Source organism: Babylonia areolata, chromosome 26 (assembly GCF_041734735.1).
Source record: "Babylonia areolata isolate BAREFJ2019XMU chromosome 26, ASM4173473v1, whole genome shotgun sequence".
Taxonomy (NCBI): domain Eukaryota; kingdom Metazoa; phylum Mollusca; class Gastropoda; order Neogastropoda; family Buccinidae; genus Babylonia; species Babylonia areolata.
Genome location: NC_134901.1, coordinates 23,592,207 through 23,611,739, shown reverse-complemented (window position 1 = coordinate 23,611,739; position 19,533 = coordinate 23,592,207). Strand labels below are relative to the sequence as shown.

Here is a 19,533-nt window from a genome sequence, read left to right as displayed (position 1 = left end):
CTGTTAACGACTAATAGCGGTGTCCAGATTGCACGACTACTTTGTGACGGCTTTGCTAGTATTAGGACTTTTTGACATGACTTAGCTGACCACTTCTCATTGCTGCTGACCATTACTGACCTCTGCTTGCCACCACTGACCGCAACGCAAGTGTTCAGGTAGCGTTATTTGTGCATTATTAATGCGTCCTGTCAGATAGGGTTGTTTTTTTGTTGTTGTTGTTGTTTTTGTTTTTTGGGGGTTTTTTTCTCCTAAATCGCTGCTGACGTCTGTCTAAAAACAGTCGCATTCTCATGACGTTTATGCAGTATATGCGAGGACTTCTTGGCGGGATTTGGTCGTTGACTGACCACTACTGACTTCAGCAGATCATTGCTGACCACTGCGGACCTCACCTGACTTTTATTGTGTCATGCAGAACCATGTCTTCTTGACTTGGAATGTGTGCTTATGAATGGGTGTTTACTCTGTGTGTGTGTGTGTGTGTGTGTGTGTGTGTGTGTGTCTGTGTGTGCGTGTGTGTGTATGTGTTTGTGTGTGTGTAAGGCATATTTTGTGCTTTTTCATGTGATTATCTATCCATATCTGCACTATGCGGCATCGTATTGGTGTATATAGATTTTGTTTTTCACTTCTATGCTTTCACGTGCTGTTGTGTGGAAAATGCACTGTTGTATATGTATCGTTTCGTGCGAGGTGCTTAGAGCACGTTATATGGGGAGTTTTGCGGCATACAAGTACAATATATTATTATTATTATTATTGTTATGGTTATTGTTATTATTATTATTATTATTTGTTGTTGTTGTTGTCATTGAAAGGAGTGAGTCTGGTGTGAAATGGTGCGTGAAGATACCTGTACCTGTTCTCCCACCATGGACGCAGCTGTTACACAGCTGTTACATGACATACGCCACGCAGTTTGATGCAGTTTGTGCATTGGGCGTTGTTAAAACTAGCTAGCTAGCTAGCTAGAGAGAGAGAACACTCAACACTGAACACTGAAATGTTAAATGTCATTAGCTGTAAAGCTCTAGTGACAGAGTAGATACAGATCATAACAAAAATGGTGCAAACCAAATACAAATGGAACAGAAAGGGAACACATACTCAAAGTAAACTAAACTACTAAGGGATAAGCGGCACTTTGTACTTTGTCGTTTGCTTAAAATGTCCATGTGGCAGGCAGGTACTGTGCCTTTTTTTCCCCAGTCGTTCGTCTCCAAGGTTTCAACAGTACACAGGAAATAAAGTACATATCATCCGTATAATAATTATTCAAGCATGTGGCATCGACACACATCATATCAATACGAACACGTAACAAAGTACATAAAAAACATATAACACATCAGAAAAAAACATTGTCGAAATTGACCATCCAAAAGTAACCCTTCCTTTTGTCTATGCCCCCCCCTCCCCCGCTCTTTCCATTTGATTATTTGTCATGAGTCCCCATATTTCCGCTCCATAGTTCAAGACTGGTTCAATTTGTGTGTCGAAAAGTTTCCAGAAAAGCTGTGCATCAGTCGACCGTAGTCTCCTGACTGGTTTTATAATTTGGATTACACCTTTTTTTCCCTTTTCTATTTGCTTCATCCCACGCAGACGTCAAACTCAATTTAGTTGTGGATAACATTCGTAGATATTTATATGAATTGGTTACCTTTATTTCTCTATCACCATAGCACCATTTTTCATGAGTCGAAAGAGAGAGAGAGAGAGGGGGGGGGGGGAGAGAGAGAGATGGAATGACAATGACCATCGACAAATATTTTATTGAGGGTAGAATGGTAAGCTGAAAGCTTCCTTACACTATGTCCTCACTCGTACAATATAATAGATGAATAAATGAATAAACAAACTGACAACGCGACAACAACAACAACAACAACAACAAAAACTCGTGTATTCATGTTGTGACGTTTAATGCTCTTAGCAGTATTTGTTTTGGCGGAGGACGGGGGCAGGGGAGGTGTTTATGTGTGTCTGTGTCTGTGTCTGTCTGTGCGTGTGTCTGTGTGTGCATGTGTCTGTGTCTGTCTGTGAGTCCGTTTATGTATGCATCTACGACATGTATCTTGGTGCAGATGTGTGAGCGCACGTGCTCTCGAATGTATTTTGTTTTTGTTTGTTGTGGTCTTTTTGTTTGGTTTTGTGTGTGTGTGTGTGTGTGTGTGTGTGTGTGTACGTGCGAAAATGTGTATGTGTGCGCGCGCGTGTGTGTCTGTGTGTGTCTGCGAAAGTATGTGTATGTGCGTGTTCAAAAGTGTGTGTTTACGAAAGTGTGTGTGTGTGTGTGTGTATGTGCGTTCGCGCGCATGCGCGCGCGCGCGCGCGTGTGTGTATGTGTGTGTGTGTGTGCATGCACGTGTGTGTGTGTGTGTGTGTGTGTGTGTGTGTGTGTACACGTGTCTGTGCAAGCTTGCATGTAAGGGGGAGAAGAGTGCTAACAAACCCTTGCCGCGCGGTGTGTCAGTGACGACGTGGTGTGGGTGGGCGGGACGCGGGACACTGGGGACTACAGCACTGACCCCTGCCCCGACACTGAGCGGGACATCCTGAGGAGAGCCAAGGCCATGGTGCCTCAGGCCGAGGTCAGATCTGTCGTTTCCAATCTGATGTGTGTATACGTGTGTGTGTGTTCGTTCTTTAGTTTACCGTCTTTTCACTATCAGTGATATTAGACGTTAAAAAAAAAAAAATTAAAAGGGGGGGGGGGGGCATGGGGGGAGGAAGGTGGTGGAGGGGGGGTGGGGGGGGCGGGAAGAGGAAAACAGAAAAAAGGTAAACTAGAAAACTACCGTAAAATGTATAACTAACATGCAATTACATTTAACAGTAACAATTCAATAATAATAATAATAATAATAATCAGAAACCATTAACACAATTCTGAAGTGCATTAAAGGAATGTAGAAATAGGGCTATGAACTAATGCCTGTGAAAGTTCGACCATAAGAACCTCGTCAGAAATAACTTTACAAAAATCATCTGCAGAATTATTATTCTCTTTGAAATACTTGGGCAAGAAGGTACGTAACTGCTGGCAGTGAAACAAACAATGATGCAGACTGAACTGCTTACCACAGATGCATGTGACATTTTTACTATACTTTATCTCTGTGTGTGTGTGTGTGTGTGTGTGCAATGCCCGGCAATGACTACATTTCTGGTGCAGCCATCATATTTCGAGACGGGAAAACGACGACGACGATGCACACACACACACACACACACACACACACACACACACACACAGTGGGGGGGGGGGGGGGAGATGCACGCATGCACGCACGCACGCTCAGCATGTTTCCACTCAGTCTACATTTTCCATATCCAGCTCATTATACTACCACCCACCTTCCAGCCTCCCCCTTCCCTCATAGCCTCTCCCTCTTCCGCACGCGCACGCGCGCGCGCATACACACACACACACACACACACACACACACACACATGGTGTTGTTGTTTTGTTTGTGTTTTTGTTTTCGTTGTCGTACCACCTCTCCCGCACACACACACATCTCTCTCTCTCTCTCTCTCTCTCTCTCTCTCTCTCTCTGTCTGTCTCTCGCTCTGAGACACAGGTGCTGATGGAGAGAACTGTGTGTGCAGACGGCCACAGTGCTGGGGAGGTGGGCGGGGGTCAGGCCCCAACGTGATCCCCCCAGAGTGGAGAAGGAGCTTCTCTTTGTCAAGGGCAAGAAACTCAGGGTGAGTCCTCCTGCGATCCTTGCCGAAAACAAGTGATGTTTTTGATGTTTGTGTGTGTGTGTGTGTGTGTGTGTTTGTGTGTGTGTGTGTGTGTGTCTGTGTGTGTATGTGTGTGTGTGGCGGGGATTGGGAGTGTGGTGGGGTAGGGGTGTGTGTGTGTGTGTGTGTGTGTGCACTAAACATATTTCTTGTGCATAGACTCTCTTAGATCTTACAAGGACCACGCAAATATGAACCCATGTTTGTGTGTGTGTAGGTGTAAGTGTGTGTGTGTGTGTGTGCGTGTGTGGGTGTGGGTGTGTGTGTGGGTGTGCGTGTGGTGCACTGACGTGATTCGCTCTGTATTTGTCTTAGTGGTGCATTGATGTGATTTGTTCAGTATGTGTCTAAGTAGTGTATTGATGTGGTTTGTACAGTGTGTGTGTCTAAGTAGTGTATTTATGTGGTTTGTACAGTGTGTGTGTCTAAGTGGTGCATTGATGTTGTTTGTTCAGTGTGTGTGTCTAAGTGGTGCATTGATGTTGTTTGTTCAGTGTGTGTGTCTAAGTGGTGCATTGATGTGGTTTGTTCAGTGTGTGTGTCTAAGTGGTGCATTGATGTGGTTTGTTCAGTGTGTGTGTCTAAGTGGTGTATTGATGTGGTTTGTTCAGTGTGTGTCTAAGTGGTGCATTGATGTGGTTTGTTCAGTGTGTGTGTCTAAGTGGTGCATTGATGTGGTTTGTTCAGTGTGTGTGTCTAAGTGGTGCATTGATGTGGTTTGTTCAGTGTGTGTCTAAGTGGTGTATTGATGTGGTTTGTTCAGTATGTCTAAGTAGTGTATTGATGTGGTTTGTTCAGTGTGTGTGTCTAAGTAGTGTATTGATGTGGTTTGCTCTGTGTATGTGTCTAAGTGGTGCATTGATGTGATTTGCTCTGTGTGTGTCTAAGTGGTATATTGATGTGATTTGCTCTGTGTGTGTCTAAGTGTTGCATTGATCTGGTTTGCTCTGTGTGTGTCTAAGTGGTATATTGATGTGATTTGCTCTGTGTATGTGTCTAAGTGGTGCATTGATGTGATTTGCTCTGTGTGTGTCTAAGTGGTATATTGATGTGATTTGCTCTGTGTGTGTCTAAGTGTTGCATTGATGTGGTTTGCTCTGTGTGTGTCTAAGTGTTGCATTGATGTGGTTTGCTCTGTGTGTGTCTAAGTGTTGCATTGATGTGGTTTGCTCTGTGTGTGTCTAAGTGTTGCATTGATGTGGTTTGCTCTGTGTGAGTCTAAGTGGTATATTGATGTGCTTTGCTCTGTGTATGTGTCCAAGTGGTATATTGATGTGCTTTGCTCTGTGTGTGTCTAAGTGGTGCATTGACGATTTTTCGGTCTGTGTGTGTGTCTGTGTGTGTGTCTGTGTCTATGTCTGTGTCTCTGTGTGTGTGTGTATGTCTGTGTGTGTGTGTGTGTGTGTGTGTGTGTGTGTGTGTGTGTGTGTCTGTGTCTGTGTGTACCCAGGTGGTTCACAACTACGGGCACGGGGCCAACGGGATCACCCTGAGCTGGGGCACCGGCAGGCACGCCGCCAGGCTGGCCAAGGAGTGGGCCAGTGAGATCACCCCGTCAGCGAAACTGTAAAACAAGACCAGCAACAAGGGGAAATGAAGAAAGAAAAGAAAAGAAAGAAAAGACAAAATCAGAACCATGACAGGACGGTGGAGAGGAGAGAGAGAGAGAGAGAGAGAGGAAGCCCAGTGATATTCTTCACCACGCAGACGTGTTTGTTTGTTTGTTTGTCTGTCTGTCTGTTTGTTTGTTTGTTAACATAAAAAGACTAATACAATGAAGGAATGAGCCAGAGGATGATTGATCAACAACAACAAAATCCCAAATTACTCTTTGTTACATTGTGAATGGCACCAGAATTAATTTTTAAACAAGATGATTATATACGAAACAAGAGTCACGGTGAGTAATAAACAGAATTTGTAATGTAATCTGATTGGATATAGAATAAATCTTATCATAATTTCATCAGTCAGAATATATACAGAACATATATATGATGTAGAAAAGATTGTGTGTGTATGTGTGTGTATGTTTGTGATATGATGCTTCTGTTTCGTGTGGAGGAGTTCATCAAAGCATGTGTTCAAAACTGAAAAAAAGTCGTCTGTTGGAAACCCTCTGTGTGTGTGTGTGTGTGTGTGTGTGTCTGTGTGTCTGTGTGTGTGCGCGTACATTCGTGTGTTGTGTGTGTGTGTGTGCGGGTGGCGTGCACGTGTGTGTGTGTGTGTGTGTGTGTGTGAATAATTGTGACCTTAAGATCTCAATATCTTGTATCCGAGAGGGTCACAGTGGAATTCTCCAGGCAGGCAGACAGACAGACGGACAGACAGATCGAGTGTCCATCGCCTTACCCCCGCCCTCCGTTCATAAAGAAAAAGTTGTACATGTATCTCACCTAACTGAAGTTCACAGGTCTAATACTAAGTTACGAGATTCCTCAATTTTTCATGACCGTGTTATGGTGCAATCGAAGACAATTCGCTTTTTAACTCACTCAGTACGGCCAGTCCTCTCTTCTCCTCTACACAGACCCCTCGGATGTCCAGTGGGTGTCTGAATGACCCAACCTTTAGCTTCCGTCGTCAGAATTGTGGTATTCTTTGTCAACATTCACGTCTTCAGTATAAGAGCCTTCCACTTGCAATATTTGATGATGGTAATTGGGGTGAAACGCTGTTAACGTCGTCTCTTTCGCCGTTCGTATGGAAAGAGTTAAAAGAACGTCAAATATAATGATCATCAACAGAAAACTACGACCCAAATCTACGTGATGCCAGAGGCTTTTTGTTGTTGTTGTTGATGACGATGATTCAAAGGTGAATGGGAAGTGTGCTTGAATTTTTTTTTTTTTTTTTTTTTTTTTTTTTTAAATATGTAGCTGGGAACACTTGTTGTCTGGCTTGTTCTTTTCTTCAGTTGTTTTGTCATCCTGTCCACGTGTTAGTTTAGTTTTGAGGACTTCCTAGCTGTTTCTTGTCAACTCCCGAAATGAGCAGCAATACAGAGACATTAACAGAGATGGTCTCTCTGTCTTCCCTTATGCATACCAATTGAACTGGTCTGAAGTGACGAGTAGAGAGAGTTTCAAAATCTTTTCTCCCCCTAATGAATTCAATTCAACTCCCACATTCTGAGTAGCTTGAAGTAATTAGTCAAAAATTGAGAAATTTATTAGAAATTGACCTCGGTTCCAGCCTTTCTTTTTTCTTTAGTTCTTTGGTTTGTTGGTTTTCTTCTTCTTCTCTCTCTCTCTCTCCCTTTCGCCTTAATCTAACACCCACCCTACCCCTCAGTTGCCAAACTCAACAACGTGGGCTTCATGTAAAAAAATTTTAAAAAAAGGTGTTGTGGGGGCGGAGGGGGGAGGGGGAAACAAAGAAAAAAAGGAACACAGAAAGAAAGCACTGGGGAAGCAAAGAAGAAAGAAAGAAGGAAAAGAGATATGACTGAATGAACTGAAGAATCACACACACACACACACACACACACACACACACACACACACACACACACAAAGTGGACGAAAAATACAGAGATAATAACACGAAACTCCCGAAGACAAATTTTCCGGAGTGCTTCTACAGATCAGTGTGCCATGGACGACAAGGAAGACAGAAAAAAAGGAATGGGGGGTGGAGAAGGGTCATAATTATAATAAATGATAAAGGATTAAAATCTCTCTCTCTCTCTCTCTCTCTCTCTCTCTCTCTCTCTCTCTCTTCGCATATATGTACTCTTTTTTCCCCCAGATAATTCGTCTCAATCATGCTACACACACACACACACACACAAACACACACACGCACGCACGCACGCACGCACGCGCACACACACACACACACACACACACACACTAACAATCTAATGTTGGTATGAAAATAAAGACTTGTAAAACAAGATCATCACAACAACAACAAACAAGCTTGTCTAATATCACTTACTGTGAAAAGACGTTAAACTAAAGAACGAACGAAACAAGAGAGGCAAGGCCTTCAAGACACTTGTGATACACTTTTAAAAAAAAAAAAATTAAAAAAATCTAATCGTTAAAATGTGTTCTGTATTTGTTATTATAAAGCTTCGCGTTTAAAAAAAAAAAAATTTAAATAATAAAAAAAAAAGGTCCTAACCAGATTCGAACCCCGCGTGTTCCGGGAATGTAGTATGACATGGTCAATTCAATTTGTCATTGATGTTCATTCTAGTTTTATAGTTTTAAAGTTGATATGAAAATTTAGTATTTTGTTAAACTAATAACATGCAGAGCCAAGTACAAGTACTTCTAAACGTCGTAAGAAGTGAAAAGGACTTCATTTTCAGAAACGTCAAGACTGGAATTTTTTTCGTTTCATCGTGATCAGTTCAAGGTATTAACTCGCATGATTTTTAACTATGAATTCCGCCTGATTCTGTGGATATTTTTATGGCAGTTTGGGGCATAATCCAGTAAGTGATGAGGCGTTCACAAATCTTTCTCTGAATAAATATTTAACGGTCTCCTTCTCCAACTTTCCATCACGTTATCGTGTATTGTCCATTGAATATAGGATTGAACGGGCAGGTCAACAACTTGTAACAAAATGGCGTCGTTCGCGTTCGCGAAGAATATGAGCACGCGCTTTGAATGTGTATAAATATGTGTACGCAACTGATTTTTGCCCATGACCTTCAGGGCTCAGCCAAAAGATCTGTAAAGTCCACTTGTCGTACTGATTTTAGTATTTTCCGAAAAAGACCACTTCAGCTAAAACATAGTGAAAGCCCTGTACACTGAGAGTAAAACACACAAGCTTTTTATGTATTAAGTATAATTTCAAAATGTAATGTTTAAGATGAGAAAGATCAGTTTAAACCAAATTAAATCCCCTAGCATTAATTACAGAGTAATTTCCCTTTTTTTACTATCTGCACCAAAACGTTTGCAAAATAAATAAAACTTCCATGCTTTGCAAAAGAAGTTCCTGTTTGAACAAAAAATGATAATAATGACTGCTCTTGTTGTTGTGTCAGAATATCAATTCAAAGTGCCAAGTTTAGAGAATACAAAAAATATAAATATAACAGTAAATGCAGTTTGCATATAATTAGGCTTCTTTTTTTGTGCCCATCCCAGAGATGCAATATTGTTTTAAACAAGATGACTGGAAAGAACTGATTTTTTCCTATTTTTATGCCTAATTTGGTGTCAGCTGACAAAGTATTTGCAGAGAAAATGTCAATGTTAAAGTTTACCACGGACACACAGACACACACACACACACACAGAGAGAGAGAGAGAGAGACAACCGAACACTGGATTAAAACATAGACTCACTTTTTTTACACAAGAGAGTCAAAAACACCTCGATAGTGGGATTAGATGCCCAAACGCGTGAACAGACCCAAAAAAAAAAAAAAAAAAAAAAAAAAACATTAATGACTGTATCCAGTGTGACCTTGAAGAGTTCTTTTCAGAAACTTTGTTTTTAAACATTAGTGTGTGGCTTGTTTCCAAACGAAAATGATAGCTCTTTGGGTTTAAACTAGTATAAAAACTGACACATGGAGCCAATTGGAAAGATAAAGAATTTGCCGACAGCAGCCTCGGATGATTTGACACACAATTTGTATGGAACTGCAACTCCAGAGAACATCACACTATTGTGTCAGAAGGCCTTTGGTTCTTGCAATGTGCACACGCACGAACGCACCCTCTCTCTCTCTCTCTCTCTTGTACTCTGCATAACTTAGCCATATATATATATGAAGGATTGAAGAGACTACATACAGTTATCTCGTGAATGTTGTTGAATATTTGTGTTGACTATTTTGGGTGATATGGTTGATATTGTGCTAACAATTTTTGGTTGATCTGAATTGTCTGCTTACTGTGTCATGTCATTTTCTAATTATTATTTATCAATGAATCCCCCTTCAGTAAGGGGCTCTGGCCTTATCTGAATAAAACATTCGTTCGTTCGTTCGTTCGTTCGTTCTCTCTCTCTCTCTCTCTCCCTTAGAATGGAATGGTGGCCTTTGTAGTAACGCTTAGGAAGCGAGAAAATCTGACCGTCCGGGTTCGAATCCTGTAGTCGCCCGTTTTTTGTTTTGTTTTTTCCACCCTCCAAAAGACTTGTAGAAGAAAAAACACTTTTATTTGATCGCAAAACAAATACGCTTGCAGACAGAAAAAAGTAAAAAGAAAAAAAAAATGTGTGGCTTTGTACTTTAGCGATAAGACCCCCTCAGGCTTCGACAGCAGCCCGAATTTCACACAAATGAAATATATTGTGACAAAAAAGTAATACAATACAATGCAGTACAATACGACACACGTCTTTGGTCATTGGATCAATTTTTCCCGCCATTGTTCCGTACAATGACGCAAAAACATTACGTCATGACAGACATATGACCCACACGGGCGTCTCGTCTTCCAATTGTGACGTCGTTTTGGTCTATCCTGCTTTACAAATCGTTCCAACGGTCTTCTGCTTGTTCCATTTCATACAAAATGGAATCACCACCAAAGATCAACCACGATTCTTTTACCTTTCGATTTCCAGCACGACTGTGGCGCATAATCAATTCGTGCTCCACGGGAGCAATTTCTTGGGGCCCAAATGGAAAAACAATTCGTATTCTGCGCAAGAAATTTGAAGAAGAATATCTTTCAGGCGATGCTAAACCATTCAAGACAACAAAGTATGAAAGTTTCGTGCGTCAGCTGAATCATTATGGCTTCAAGAAGGTAAAGAAACGCAGCGCAGTGAAAAAGGTAATCATACAAACTATTTTAACATCCAGATTGGTTTTATGTTCAAGTGTTTGTTTGTTTCATTCTTTTTTTCGTTTCAATGATTTATTTTGTTTGTATTCTGAACATTTTTTTCATTACTGCAATACGGCAGTGTTTGTGCTTGTGGACTATCTAGTAAGTAAAATTAATCTGTACATGCAGGCTAATACACATTTGTGGCGAACACGAAAATTTTTACTCGAATCAGTCTAAATTAGCTCAAAATAAGTCCATGAAATAAATGATTTTTCTTATGAAGAAAGGCTAGAATATCTTAAGTTTCCTTCCTTTAGAGCAAGAAGGGTACGAGGTGATTTGATCCAAGCGTATAAGATATGTGATAACATTATAATGTTGATGGCACTGACTAAGCACGTATTCCTCTGTTAACCCACAAACTATCATTGTCACCTGTAACAGTACTGGCAAAATTCAGAAGCAACATCGTAGTAGCAACATTAGAAAATATGTTTTAAGTTACAGAGTAACTAACAACTGGAATAGACTTACCCCAGATATCAAACGTGCACCTAACATAAATGCCTTTAAAAATCTTACTGATGACCACGATATCATAAAGGAAATAATGTTTTACTTTGATGGTCAGATGTGAACTTGGGCTCGAGTACCTGACCGAAAAACTACGAAAGTCGACGGGCGTACAAAGCCGCAAGGTTACGATGCTTGGCATCGCCTCTAACGAGAACCTGAACCTGAACCTGCGCCTAAATCATAATCGAAAACCCGACCAAATTTGATCAATCATTTATGAAAGCAATATTTCATAAAAGTGTCAAATATGCCAGGGATTCCACCGGACGACAACACAAACATGATCGCACGATTCACAGAGGCTGCAATCACTGGAGATTGGCTCTAGACGGGTGGCTATGCAGAAAGAAATTCAGGGCAGTGAGAGCTTCATTAAAAAGAAAAGGAAAAGAGGTGTCTGTCACTTCGGTGTGCCTGCCGCAGAAAAGCCCAAGAGGCCATTCCTGAGATCTGTGCAAATTCGGAGAGAAAATGGTGGAGGGGGAAGGGGGTGGAACTTAGGCAGGATGTCGCCGACAACGGCTGTTGCGATGATACTGCTGATGTATTTGACGACGACCAAAAAAGAAGAAAAAAAAGCCACTCTCTTTTCATCCGTCCCGATGATGAAATGCCCGTTTCAAATCTCTTCTGTGTTGATGGAACCAACTCTTCTGTCGAACGCAAAGAGACACTTGCAGAAACACGAACAAATAAACAAATATACGTCATAGACTCCATTGATTTCATAACCCTCTCCGCTTGATTAAGATGCAATAACGTAAGTCTGATGCTAGATCTGAAAATGTGAATGAGTGATGACAGATGAAGTCTCAGAACAGGAGTACCTCTCGACATTGTTGGCCTTTACAGAATCGATGGGCTAAATCAGCAGTGCATCTCGGAATTAAAAAATATATATATATAATTTTGAGTCTAGCACGATGACTTTGTGTGATAACGTGTCCGTGCTGAAGTGAGTCCAAGTGGATGAGCCAATTCGAAAGAACCCATGAAGAAAGCTAAGATGGAGCATCAGCACATGGATTTTGAGTTTTTTGGGAAACAAAAGTGAAACAGAATAATCCCACAAATGAAGTCGAACATCAGAATGTCAGAATATCAGTACAATGCAAGGTCGTTGGAAAATAAAATAGATAAATAAATCGAAAGTGTCGCTACTAAAAGACCAGGAATTCAGAAGACATGTGATCATGATTTCATGCATTTTGCCTTGCTAAAAAATATATTTACTTCTGTATTCTAATGCCATGCATGACTATGGATTTATCAACACGCAAAACATTGAATAACGTCGTATCGTTTCGTCTTGTCCTGTCATGTTTTGTACCTTTCTTATTCGCCCATAGGGCTTCAAATGATGTGGAGTCTTGTCTGTGACGTTCTTCTATCATGTACGTCATTACCTACGTTTTACGTCACCATCGTAACCACAGACCCAAAATACTGAAAAATAATATACAATCATTATGAAATATATATTTTTAAGCAAAGGCGAGTGCAAATGTTACCGGAAATTAACGCAGTTTTCATTGTTGTTTTTGTTTAGCTTTGTTTCGTTTTCCTGTCATGGAGTAAATTTAGCGTTTTGAACGAGTCTTGTTGTTCTGGGTTGTATTTTCTTTCCCGTGAAAGCTGCAGAGATTTTTTTTAACAGCGTTTTTGGAAACAGTATTTGCCTTGCCTTGCCTTGCTTACCTCGTCTTGCCTTGTGTCCAGTCTCAGACTGGGACTGTCACGTCTTTTCTTGTCCTGTCTTTTCCTGTCCTGTCTCGCCTTCTCCTGTCCTGTCCCGCACAAGATAATCGTCCTCTGTTTGCGTGTGTGTGTGTGTGCGTGCGCGCGCGCGCGCGTGTGTGTCTGTGTTTGTTCGATTTCATTTAAGTCTACCCACTTTACGTGACATGGGAAAAAAGGAAGGAAGGGGGAGGGAGAAGGGAAAGGGATAAAAACAATACTATACACTTAACAAAAATCTGACTTAGGGAATAACTTTCAAACTCTGTGTCTGCCTGGATGTCTGTGTTTGTTTAATTTATCTCTGTGTGTGTTGTGTGTGTCTGTATGTCTGAATGTATGTATGTATCTATCTATCTATATAGATAGATAGGTGTGTGTGTCTTGATGATGTGGAGTCTTGTCTGTGACGTTCTTCTATCATGTACGTCATTACCTACGTTTTACGTCACCATCGTAACCACAGACCCAAAATACTGAAAAATAATATACAATCATTATGAAATATATATTTTTAAGCAAAGGCGAGTGCAAATGTTACCGGAAATTAACGCAGTTTTCATTGTTGTTTTTGTTTAGCTTTGTTTCGTTTTCCTGTCATGGAGTAAATTTAGCGTTTTGAACGAGTCTTGTTGTTCTGGGTTGTATTTTCTTTCCCGTGAAAGCTGCAGAGATTTTTTTTTAACAGCGTTTTTGGAAACAGTATTTGCCTTGCCTTGCATTGCCTTGCCTTGCTTACCTCGTCTTGCCTTGTGTCCAGTCTCAGACTGGGACTGTCACGTCTTTTCTTGTCCTGTCTTTTCCTGTGCTGTCTCGCCTTCTCCTGTCCTGTCCCGCACAAGATAATCGTCCTCTGTTTGCGCGTGTGTGTGTGCGTGCGCGCGCGCGCGCGTGTGTGTCTGTGTTTGTTCGATTTCATTTAAGTCTACCCACTTTACGTGACATGGGAAAAAAGGAAGGAAGGGGGAGGGAGAAGGGAAAGGGATAAAAACAATACTATACACTTAACAAAAATCTGACTTAGGGAATAACTTTCAAACTCTGTGTCTGCCTGGATGTCTGTGTTTGTTTAATTTATCTCTGTGTGTGTTGTGTGTATCTGTATGTCTGAATGTATGTATGTATCTATCTATCTATATAGATAGATAGGTGTGTGTGTGTTGTTTGTTTGTTTGTTTTTTGTTTTTTTATAATCAGTTTAACGTGCAACACTAAATTCTGTGTGTACACGCACGCGTGTGTTCGTGTGTGTGCGCGCGCGCGCAGCTGAGCACGCCCATCGTGCACGGGGAGAGCAAGGAGGAAGCGGCCATGCTGAGCGAGTACCACAACCCCAACTTCACGCGCGGGCAGCCCGAGAGAGTCACCTTCCTGGAGCGCCGCAGCCAGGTGCATGAAAGCAGCAGCACCACCGTTCAGAGGAAGAGGAGCAAACGGAGCGAGGTTTCAACGACCGCTGGCGAGGTCCTCTCTCTCATCGTACCAGTTGACCTCTCTCTCTCTCTCTCTCTCATTGTGTGTGACAGTGTGTCCACTGTCTATATATCTTAGCTGATCTCCTGATAATACGTTGTGTTTGTGTGTGTGTGTGTGTGTGTGTTCTTCGGTGGATATTGACAAGACCAACATCCTTCATGCTGTTCTTGAGAGGATAATCTGTCTGTGGCAAAATGTAAGAAAAAGGCAACAACACTCGGTTTACCAACTTTTGGACCCCAACTGTCTTCTGTGTTCGTGGGCAGCAACTCCCATGTTCACTCATGTGTACGGGTGGGCTTCTGCGTGTATGATCGTTCTTAGACCGCCATGCAGGCAGCCATATACCTACTCCACTTTCGGAGGTGGACTCATATTGTAAAAGTGAGTGGTGTGAATAAATTCAAAGACACAAAGAACACAAGAACGTCACTTTTTTTTTCTTTCTTTTTTTAACCAGTGAGACCCAGTTTCATGAGGTGATTGATGTGCATAAAGTTAAAATAATTAAGAATGAACATCAAATTGCTGTTCTTATCAAGTGGAACAGTGAAACTTACACTCGCATGCGGCACACACACAGACGCATACACACGCGCGCACGCGCTTTGCGCATTGAAAGAAACGTGAACATGCGTGCGTTTTGATTAGTCTTTTCACTTCAGAAAACACTGATGAACCTCGCTCTGACAAACGGTCAGTTCAAAATGGACAGAAAGCTTGTGACTAAAACACATGCGCGTGCGAGTGCGCGTAAAAGCACGCACGTTCTGTGGGTAGGAAGGGAAATCTTCATTTGTGGCTGCAACTCCCACGTTCACTCCTGTGTACACAAGTGGGCATTTACGTGGATGACCGTTTTTACCCCGCCATGTAGGCAGCCATACTCTGTTTTCGGGGGGTAAGAAGGGAAATAACAGAGAAAGGAAATACAAACGTGAACATGAGCTTTTTGCTCACCTCTTATACATGAGTAAACAAAGAGCTTTTCCCATGTGAGCAGAAAGTTTACAATGAACAAACAGTTCGTGATATGCACGCACAAGAGAAAGTAATATATATATATATATATATATATATATATATATATATATGGAAGAAAGAAAGGGGGGAAAATACAAGGAAAAGAAAAACGTATGAAGTACTACTTCTGTCTTGCAGTTAACATATTTCCCGTTTGTCACATATGTACATATTACATGGAAAGACAACTACTCTGTTTGGGATAAGCAACAACATAAGATAAGATAATGCATATGTGTGAAGACCAAACACTGACAATCAAATGACATTTCTAATACATTTAAATAGTGAAGTTAAATTGATTGGAGCTATGCTGACTTAGTGAAAGTACACTGACAATATAGATTAGGTCAAGCTTATACTGTGTCAAAGTGACTCAAATGAATCAGTTATCATGTAGCACTATACTGAAGTAAGCCATATAGGAGAGAGCACAATAACTAAATTATAATTAACAAACTGTGACACATATCAGATGGTTTTAACCAATAACTGATATTAATCCAACACTATCTTGTAGTCACCACAACAGAATACTACACACATTATAGAGTACTGAGCACACTGTAACTGTGCAACACTGTAGCAGTACAACTGATATCAGCATGTAAAATAATACATGAATAATAAACAATAGAATAAGTGGCTTTGATAAAATACTGGCAAACTGAGAGACCAATAGCAAGTCAGTGCACAACACAAAGATTGGAAGAACTGTCATGGCTTAACCATTAAGTGGTGAATGAACTTACACAAGTAATCCGTTGCATCAAAGCCAAATATCAACATAGCTAAGCTTGTGCTCAACATTTAAATCTCTCCCTGAAGCAGGATAAGGAACCTAACCTTCATCAGTGACAGCAAATGAGAAAGAACGCGTCATTCACTGGAACATTCTGGAACAAACTATCAGTGTCCAGAGACGTCGCTGACTGTGACGTGAAGAAATAAATGGACTACTGCACAACGCATATGCTCGGCAATGGTGACTTTTCTTAGATCATTCATAGCCGAGCTGTGACTACATGTCAAGCAATAACTGAACCAAGTAACCAAACTAAGGCATATCAACATACTCATATGAACACAAGTACTGTGTCAAAGAATACAATTTACAAATCATTAGCACATTTTACACAGAGTACTTACAGCAATACTTAGCCAGATGTTGGCTGTTGTGGGAACACACACAACACACACTGTTTGCAACACAGCAAGAGAGAGAGAGAGAGAGCAGGCTCTAACCATTGACTGGCCAGGTGGAAAGTGACCAGTGATCACCACTCCATCTGTTTATGCAAGTCAGCGAACTGCAAAGGCGCTCGCGTGGCACATGAAACCAAACGTCCCCAATCAGGCTAAATCTGATTAGAAATGTGTTTGTTACAAGGTGTTCAGTGATAGATTTCTAAATGATCCCTGAACCGATTTACGTCGGATTGGTCGCAAAAGCAGCAGCTCAACACCTACTTTCTAATGAGTATAAAATGATGTGTTGATTATTTAAGATGAATTATAATCTTAATTTAAGTCACCTGAAAAGGGTAAATTTTTGCTGGCTTGTCACTGAAAATTACCAACTGCGTTAAATCATTTTAATGTAGGCAAACACAATGGTATAGATTTAAAGATGGAATTGCGACGATTCTTCCAGTATATAATACTTGTAGTTTACTGGTCTGACAAAAGAGATAATTAAATGCAGTGTAGCAGAAACACAAGTTTCAGTTCACCCAGTGGCAGTGGTGTCGAGCGACACTGGTTGTGGAGTGGCTGTGTGAGGAGGACAAAATGAGCGTAAGCTTAGCGTCAGTTGAAATCTTTAGACTGACGAATGATTAAACTTACATCAAACATGCTTCTAACTGATTAAAGTGTGTGTAAGCACAACAAAATAATATGCAGTGAACGATACTGAGACTTGATTTAATAAATGTTTATAGGAACAGTTGTTTAAAAGGGGCTTTGCAATTACAAACCGGGAATGGGCGTCTGCACAAGCCGTTGGAGACCAGTGGGTTTAGTTGCGAAAAAGGCATCTGCTTGTGCATGAAGCAATATCTGAAGCCAGCAGAGCGCTTGCTACATTTATGTTTAGACAGAAAGTTGGAATGTGAGAATGTACTTATTGTTCGTATTGTTGAAATACGTCTGTGTCGATCACGTTAGTGTAATAATGGCATTAACTGTGTTTAATAGCAGCTTGTTGTCAGATTGATAAGTGTTTTTTAAATGTCACCATAATGCCATCACTGACCAAAAAGAAAAGTGAACAGATTAATGATGATAATAACTAAATGCCTCACATATGAAACAAACCTTCCATGTTTGTAATCCATTCCGTTGTCCTTGGTTTCAGACTCAAGACTCGACGGAGAAAAGGGCAGCGGCCAAGAAGACGAAAAAAGACACACCTGTCACTGGAGCCGACGGTAAGATGGCTTAGGTGTGTCGCTACAGTTAAAGCTATATAACAGTAATAACGCTGATGGTGATGGCTACTGTCTGACCGATGTATAAAAGTAGTGACCCTCATGATGATAAGGAAGTAAGAATAATGGTCTGCTTGATAATCCCACTCGTTTTGTTTTTTATACACTGACGTGTTGGCACTTGAACAAGAATCAATAAATTAATAAACAGATTAATAAAGTTAAGAAAAGAAATATAGAAGGATTGAGTAAAGCATTTATATTTTCCCAAATTAATAGTAGTTCCAAACAAGCACATAAGTCGTGGCAGTGAAACAAACATCTTGGATAACAGCAAAATGACAGTAGCTTTTACTAATGAGTCTGTGAGTCACCGTGGTTGGTAAAAAGGTGGAGATTTTTTCGATCTCCCAGGTCAAACGGAGTATGACTGCCTACACTGGTGGGGGATAAGAAAACGGTCAAACAAGTAAAAGCCCCTTCGTGTATACATACGAGTGAACTTGGGGAATCGCAGCCCATAAAACGAAGAAGAAAGAATACAGATTTACCTTATCCCCAAAGAGAAGTGATGTGTGGGTTTAATTAGAAATCACAGTCCAAGGAGGCACACACCACAGCGGTCACACTCCGATAACCACCACCTCCGCTTCCTACGCGGACGTGTTCCCACTGTGTTTTGACCTAGTTGTGACCAAGTGCTATAGCCATCATCCTAGGAACGAGAGAATCTGAGAGTACAGGATCGAATACCACAGATAATTTTACCTTGGTAGGAAAACAAATACACAGCAGGCACAAAAAAGAAGAAAAAAATGATGGCGTTGCATTGCAGCGACTCTCTTCCCTGGAAAGAGCAGCCCGAATGTCACACACACTAAATCTGTTGTGACAAAGAGTAATATTACACGACACTGCACTGCGTTACGCCACGCTACACACGTACTCTACTCTACTCTACTCTACTAGCACGGAAACTTGGGAAAATTAAGAAAAGAAAGACCAACATCTGAAGGGATAAGATAAGTGTTTCAGTAAAAGCGGTGCAAGTGAGGACAAAATGAGAAGCGAATTAAGAAGTGCACCACAAATTCACGTATAGAAAATAATGAAAGAGGTAAAATGAATTATTAGTATCTAACGAGGAAGTTTGATGAAAAGTGTGATATGTCAATATGATGTGGTTAGAAAGAAAGAAAGCATGGGTTTTCAAATGCTTCACCAGGACTTTTTTTCTTCACAGGTGATCAAAGCAGCCCAGGACATGACAACAGCAGTAACGAAATCATCTGACTGAGGTAAAGGCAAACTGAAACACAGGCATTGTCTGTCTGTCGTCTCTCTGTCAACACCATAAATTTTAAGAAATTGGAGGAAATTAGTTCTGTCCATTTCAGTCAGGGTTTGGTCTTCCTGATTTCCGGATGTTGAACATTTTCATTGTGTTCACCTCCGTGCAGTTTACACCTAATCTAATTGCAGTATGTTTGTTATTTCTAAAAGAATATATGTTATCCTTTTACGTTTTTATGAATTATAAGTCGAAATTATTCCTTGCTCTTAGTCCACCAACTTGCTTGCTTGTCCGGTTTGTTGTTGAAGGTTGAACAAGCTTAAGGAGATTCTGTTGCGATTTGTCCAAAAAATGAAGTAGTGGTAAATGCAGGGAAGGTTTGAACTTTGCTTCATATGATCGTAATAAAATGAAACACATCGATGTGGGCGGCTTCAGGTGGAATCGGGTCATTTCCAGCACACATTTTTCATTTCGAAAATTT

The 19,533-nt window shown here is 40.9% G+C and overlaps 1 protein-coding gene across 2 annotated transcripts in view; it reads left to right on the top strand.

Annotated features, from left to right (window-relative positions):
• The window catches only part of LOC143300259 (D-aspartate oxidase-like), a 9,472-nt gene extending 3,601 nt beyond the window's left edge, over positions 1-5,871 (top strand). For both annotated transcript variants that reach the window (XM_076613852.1, XM_076613853.1), the window contains 3 exons: positions 2,480-2,597; positions 3,619-3,717; positions 5,207-5,871. In XM_076613852.1, coding sequence (XP_076469967.1) covers positions 2,480-2,597; positions 3,619-3,717; positions 5,207-5,326 — 337 coding nt within the window. In that variant the 3' untranslated portion in view covers positions 5,327-5,871. The remainder of the gene's footprint in view (positions 1-2,479; positions 2,598-3,618; positions 3,718-5,206) is intronic.
• The last annotated feature ends 13,662 nt before the right edge of the window (positions 5,872-19,533 follow it).